General features: G+C 52.0%; 1 protein-coding gene across 1 annotated transcript; it reads right to left on the bottom strand.

The window, feature by feature from the left end:
• Positions 1-2,538: 2,538 nt before the first annotated feature.
• LOC113877898 (testis-expressed protein 19.2-like) lies at positions 2,539-4,930 on the bottom strand. The gene is made up of 2 exons (XM_027518542.1): positions 4,686-4,930; positions 2,539-4,427 (listed from the first exon to the last, which is right to left on the bottom strand). The coding sequence occupies exon 2, from the start codon at positions 4,167-4,169 to the stop codon at positions 3,114-3,116; it is 1,056 nt and encodes a 351-aa protein (XP_027374343.1). The 5' UTR covers positions 4,170-4,427; positions 4,686-4,930; the 3' UTR covers positions 2,539-3,113.
• Positions 4,931-6,692: the final 1,762 nt, after the last annotated feature.

Raw genomic sequence — 6,692 nt, 5'->3', positions numbered from 1 at the left:
CTTGTCATATCTATGCTGCTGCTTCCAGGCGAGGTCCTCATTCAGCCAGTGGTGGGCATATTCTTCCCACATGGGGCTGGGAGCTGAGCCATTAGGTAAAGTAGGAGACATGGCTATGCCTCCGTGGGACAGTTTGTGTACCTGTCAATGTCCCCTCATGGCACACCCGCCCTGATATCCCCTCAGAGAATCCTCTCACAGTTCCCCTCAAGTTCCCCACATGGCTGTTCCTCTTGATATTCTCCTCATGGCATTGCCTCAGGTTGTTCCCTCCTGGCTTCCCTGGATGATGTTTCTTTCCTCTCGTGGTCTCCTCCTTACTATCCCCTCGTGGCGTCCCTGATCCTGTTCCCCTCATAGTGTACCCAACGGTTCCCCCATGGCGGCTCCTCATGATGTTCCCTTCACGGCCCTCATGGTGTCCTCTCATGACATCCCCTCATGATGTTTCCCTCATGGTGTCTCCTTGTGGCATCCTCTCATGATTATCCCTTCGTAGTGTCTCCTCTTTGGGCCCCTCGTGATTCCCTTCAGGATGTCCCCTCATGGCATCCCGCACCGTGTCCAGCAGCGGGGTCCATGGCGGTGACGAGAGCTGCCCACATACGTCCTGCGGTTTCTCCAGTGCAGGCCCGTCTACAGCCTGTGGGCAGGACCGTCACGGAGTGCAAGCTGAGTGAGTGTGACCTGTGCCTGTGTCGAATGTCTGAACCTCCCAGCTCATTCTCCGTACAAGTTTGGGTTTTCTCTGACTTCAAAACAAATAAACTGAAATAAACCTTAGAAATGGATTTTAACAGAAAACACGTGTTATTCATCAAGCGCCTCAGCCATTCACTCAGATGACAGCCAGTGACGAGCCCGGTCTCCATGAGGGCAGGCCGCCAGTCACTGAGGCCGCATTGCTATGGTTTGCCCAGAATGTTTAATCCTCAGCCTTTTCTATTAGCTTCCTGGAATGTGTGTTTTGAAGGAGATGCTCTTTTTACAGGTGGTGAGAGAAAAAAAGAAAGTCTCCCAGAAGCACCCCAGGTTTACGTCTTTGGTGTTTGGTGTATTTAAGAGAAGGTCTGTGGCTAATGGATTCCATATCCGCGGGGCCCCCTCTCTGTTTCTCAGGTGGGACCAGAGTGGGAGGTTTCACCAGATCAGCATCACTCAGGCCTTTAGGATCAGAGACTTTCCTTAACCCATGCACCCCAGAAGCATGAACCCTAAGTCCCCGTCGGTGGCCTGGTAGGCAGGGGCGGGGAGCTGGGCCCAGGTCACAGGGCTCAGGCCCTCTCTGTGCCTCACGGGAACCAGGGGAACCCCAGCCTGGCTCACAGGGTAGCATCCGTTCCTGCAGGTGGTGGCAGGGGGACCTGCGGAGACCTGAAAGCCAGGGTGGAAGGTGTGCCTCCCCCCACCTGCCCACTGGGGAGGCAGCGGGCGCGAGTCAGCGGGAATCTGAGCAGAGGCGTGCTGCTGCCTTCCCTCCCTGGGAACCTTCCAGCAGGGGAGCCTGTGGCCCCAACTCCAGAGGCACCCCGACTTCCACATGTCTCTAGGCAGCAGGGCGGGGAGCACTGACAGGGCCACGCCCATGGCACACTGGGCTGCTGGCAGAGGTCACGGCCTGACTCTTGCTGGAAGTGACAAGACTGAGCTTTCTGCCAGTGGTGGGAGCAGGGAGCCATCGATGGCAAACAACTCTCAGTGACAGTGCTGACAGGGGCCCAGTCCCTTCCACCCCCTCACTTGCCACCCCCCACCCAGCCTGCAGTGACCCTGCCTGCCTGAGGCACCCGGGAGACAAGGGGCGTGACCCCACAGCCACTCTCTTCCTACATGGGGAGATGGGCACGCTCAGCATGAACTGTGAGGGCAGGTGGTCCGAAACCAGAACTCTGCAAGAATAGGTGGCTTCCAGCCATGATGGGGAGATGGACATTTTCCTATATCTGGTTTCAGCTGCTAGCTGCCCACATAAACTTTATGAAAGAAAGTAAACAATATTGCTACATTCCATGGAATTAAATACAGTAAGCCCAGTTGGTCTGTGTGGCCCTGGGATGTGGCTGGGAACCCCAAAACACTGGAGGAGTATCAGCCAGATGCAAAGGCATTTTCAAGGTACACTCTGTGGCTTCCCTGGAGGCTCAGATGGTAAAGAATCCACCCTCAATGCAGGAGACCCAGATTCGATCCCTGGGTCGGGAAGTTCCCCTGGAAATTGGAAAAGGGAATGGCTACCCACTCCAGTATTCTTGCCTGGAGAATCCCATGGACAGAAGAGCCTGGCAGGTTACAGTCCATAAGGTTGCAGAGTCAGATAGGACTGAGCACACACACACACCTTTGCATCCATCTTTCCCACATAGGGTGACCCTAGGTTTCGTAACCATCACTAATCTAGAAGCTAAAGATTCCTAGCCATCCTGGACAACTGTGACTCATGAAGTAGGGGTGCTAGGATTGATTTGTCCCTGAGAGGGACAGGACAAGGAGAACCAACAAAGATTTTCTGCGGAAGAGCTCTGAACAACACCTCATTGCAAACTCTATGACTTTATTTAGTTTAAAATGACACACAAAGAGACAGAAACTAAGTAGCCAAACCACATAAAATAGCCAATCTTTGAAACAAGGTCTCTCACACTGCAGAGTCCTCAGTGCTGATAACCAGGTCCTGTGGAGCCCAGAGCCCACTGAGTAAAGACAAGCACATATCCCTGTGGTCCTGACTCCACCACCATGTTCCCGGGAGTGAGTTACACTTCAGACATCCCTCCCCAGGGTAGGGCTGTTACCCAAATCGATTCCCTGTTCCCTTCTTCACACATTGCACAGCATCCATTCACCCAGCACATCCCGAATAGCTCAGGTTCCTAACTCCATGACATCTGACAGAGAACTTCCCTCCCAGTTATAGGTATTTGTGTCCCTTTCTCCTGATGCTGCAGTAGGCCCCATTTCTCAGTCTCTGGACCACTCACCATTGTTCCTCTCCAGGCCCAAGACCTCATTCATTGTTAATGGCTACCCTGGCTGTTGTGGAGAGGTCAGTTCCTTCCCAGCCTCTGGTGTCCTAGGGAAGCCAGAACAATGGTGACCACATGGACCTCAGTCCCTCAGTTCTGGGACCCTGGGTTGAGGGGCTGGGAATGTGGCAGCTCTCCCAGGGCCGAGGCTCCCACAGCAGCCAGGTTCTCCCCAGGCTCTCTGAGCCCACTGGTGCCGGCATCCCCTCCTTGGGTGGAAGACTGTGGCCTAGAGGCTGAGTCCCCCTCCGCTGCCTCTCTCTTTGCCCAGGGTGAAAAAGAGAGGATGGTGAGTCCCCTCTTAAGCAGGACCAAGTCCGCAGGCACCAGATCTACATTCTGCTCCAGAGAAGGGGATTCCAGAATGCTTAGCTTCCAGTGGTGCAGGTCTTGCATCTGGGGTGCATCTTGGAGTCTCACCACCCACCACTCATCAGGCTCCAGCAGCAGTTTCCAACACTGGCCTGGGGTCCTCCAGGCCCTTCTTGGCTTCATCTTCTGGACGTAGATGACATCACAGCAGCCCACCAGGGAGAGGACCTGCAGGTCCAGTAACCAGGCCTTAGTCTCAGCAGGGTCCATGTTCTGGGTGGTGCCCAGCTCCAGTACCATGGGCTCCCCCAGGGGCAGGTCCACTTTGAAAAAACCCCGCCATGGAGGAAGGGGGCTTGGCCAGTGGGAGCAGGTAGGGAGTCCCTCAAGTCGCCAGGGAAGGCCCTGGGTCCAGTCAGCATCTTCAGCACCCAGGCCCAGAGGTACCGCATCCTGAGGCTGCAGCTCGGTGGGCACAGTATGATTGTGCAAGCCCACATCTTCTGACTCCACAGGGCCTGATGCCAGGGTGCCTGACCCCCAGCCCACAGCCCCGCCCTGTGCAGGCTGCCCTTGGCCCTGCCCCCAACTTGGCCCCATCCCCGAGGATGACCCCTGCTCAGACCATGCCTCAGAATCGTCCATCAGCTCAGAGTCCCAATCTTCATCTTCCCAGTCTTCTGACTCCAGCATCCGTTTAAAGTCCAGAAAGGCAACCTTGAAGCAAGCGAAGCAGAGCCTTAGCTGGCTGCCATGTTGAAGCTGATACATCCAGGACACATAGAGGTAGGACAGGCCCTCCGCCACATACCGCTTGCTGACTGGAGGGCACATGGCCAAGCTGCCTGCCTCCTGAGAGAGAGACAGCAGGAGCGGGGTTGGCTGTGATCTTAGGGGGTCTGGCCCACAGGTGGGGGCCCAGTAAGGTGTAAGGGGCAGGGAGGAGGGGCAAGAGAACAGGGAGGAGAAAAATGAGGATCACCAGGAGAAGAATTTGGGGTGGCGGTGGATGAACTGAGTCAAAATAGAGGTTGGAAGGGAAGAAACTCTGGAATTAACTTCAGCTGATGCAAGCGTTCTGTTCTCTGGGAGCTGCAAAGAAAAGCAGTGAGGTTAGGGCAGGCAGGTGGGAGCAGGTGCCCTGCAGGAGGAGCAGGGCACAGCGGGGCCTTGGGCTCAGACCCAGCCCTTTTACCCTGTCTCTGCTCACTTTAGCTGACCTGGGGCCTGTGAACCACACAGCCTCCTCTCACCCCTCCAACTCCCCATCCCCACCCCATCTCAGGGATCCTGATACCCCATCAGCCTCACCTGGGGGAAACTAAGAGAACCTGACAGAACCTGACTTACCCTGAGACAACCTGAGAGAATCTGTCAGAACCTGAGGGAACTTATCAGAATCTAACCAAATGGTTAACCTGACTGAACCAGATGGAGCGTAACAGAACCACCTGCACCTGAGCAGGCCCGTCTGGCCTGAGGCCACACTGGAACCTGGGGCTTTTCAGCCTCCAAGCCCCACACTCTGCCAACCTGTAGGCCCCAGACACACTTCTTATTCCAAAGGGCTCTCACCCTCCCTGGTGCCTCCCTCCTGTGGGTAACCCTGAGGGGAAAGGAGGGACCAGAGCCAGCCTGAGCATTTAAAGGGCCATTCCCCATGGTGCTCTGGGCTCATTTGCCTATTTCCCATGAGCCTCAGCCCACCAGGAAATGAAACTGCTGAGTCATCCTCCCTCCCCACCCCCATCCCAGAAGAGTCTGCGCAGCCTCCAGGGAGGGCAGTCTTATCCCCCTAACCCTGTCCCCAAGGTGATTGTGTCTGTGATATTCTCTCCTAGAGGGGTGAGAAGACTCTCTCCATCACTCTTTCAATCCACAGGTTTCTGAAATTGTGTGGGTGAGCATCTCCCTTATGGTCATTGCCCCATTCTGGGTCCTGGGCGACCTGCTTGGTCAAGGGCCCTGTCCTTCAGTGGTCGAAATGGATTCCTCCTTTGTTTATCTCTTGGTTAGATTTTTTTTTTTTAATGAATATCAGAAACTGATTGCCAATTATTTACGATTTAAGCACTGAGAAATGGAATATTTTCTGGCATATCAATAAACAAGGATTGCAGCCCTCCGATATGAGCCAGTGAACCCTAAGGGAACTCAGGAAGGAGAAGAAGAGCTGCCATCTAGACTGTAGCCAGCTCCCTGCCAGTGAGCCCTGAGGAAAGAAAGCTCAGGGTGTGAAAACAGAGAAAACTGGCCCCACAGAGCTGAGGTGCATATCAAAGGAGTGATTTCAGGGACCCCGGACAGACGGACAGACGTTTGCATCTTCCCATATACAGAAACAGGCTAAATTCCTTAATTTGGGTTATCTGGTTTTCTTTAATTTACAAAAAAAACTTTTGATATCCAGGCTACCTGTCCTTTGTTGCAAAACTTCTACAAAACCTGCTCCCCCACCTCTGCCTCCTTGGAACAAACAGTTCTCTCACGCTTGTTTCAGATGCTACCTCCTGGGCTTAAGTCCTAAAAATTTCTGCTGAATAAAACATAACTTTCAACCTTTAGGTTGCATTGAATCAACAGCACATTTCTGTCTCTTTAGCTCTTCTCAGAGCTTAAACACTTTTAAAATAAAGTGTTCTTTAAACAAACACTTCTTTTGAAAATACATTTTAACCACATTTTACACTTTTGTGGTTCACTGTTTCATTTTGTTCAAAGTCTTTAGTTATGGTGAAATGTGTTCATCTGTTTTCAAGAAAATATTTTCTTGGTCTTTGTAAAGAACATCTTCAGTTCTCCAAGACAACAATGTTGGTTTATTGTATCTTCACATTAACGCTTTCACATTTTTAATTTTTATTTGTTTCTTAATTTTTAACTTAATTTAAATGTAAGTAAGTTGTTTTTGTAAAAAAAAAAAAATTATAATACAAGAGAATACATACAGGTATCCCCCGCTTTGCAAAAGTTCTCTGGATTCGACTTCTTTTTTATGAAAAGTGAAAGTGAAAATCGCTCTGTCGTGTGTCCAACTCTTTGCGACCCCATGGACTATACAGTCCATGGAATTCTCCAGGCTAGAATACTGGAGTGGGTAGCCTTTCCCTTCTCCAGGGGATCTTCCCAACCCAGGGATCAAACCCAGGTCTCCCACATTGTAGCCAGATTCTTTACCAGCTGAGCCACAAAGTCCTACGGGTTAATATCCATTTCTGAAGTCCCAGGATGTTTCAGCTTATGAAAGATTTCATAGGTAGGCTTTGCTTGAATAATGGGGGAAATCTGAGAATGGCTTTTAAAATAATTTGCTAAATTAATCACATCATCTAGCCCTTCCTTCCAAACTTCCAACTG

The sequence above is a fragment of the Bos indicus x Bos taurus genome, chromosome 19 (assembly GCF_003369695.1).
Source record: "Bos indicus x Bos taurus breed Angus x Brahman F1 hybrid chromosome 19, Bos_hybrid_MaternalHap_v2.0, whole genome shotgun sequence".
NCBI classification, from domain to species: Eukaryota; Metazoa; Chordata; class Mammalia; order Artiodactyla; family Bovidae; genus Bos; species Bos indicus x Bos taurus.
Note: the sequence above shows the minus strand (reverse complement) of the source record. Positions and strands in the feature narration are given on the sequence as shown.

What these genes read in the sequence shown, in the direction of transcription:
- LOC113877898 (XM_027518542.1), bottom strand. Translation starts at nt 4,169, where the DNA reads ATGTGCCCTCCAGTCAGCAAGCGGTATGTGGCGGAGGGCCTGTCCTAC.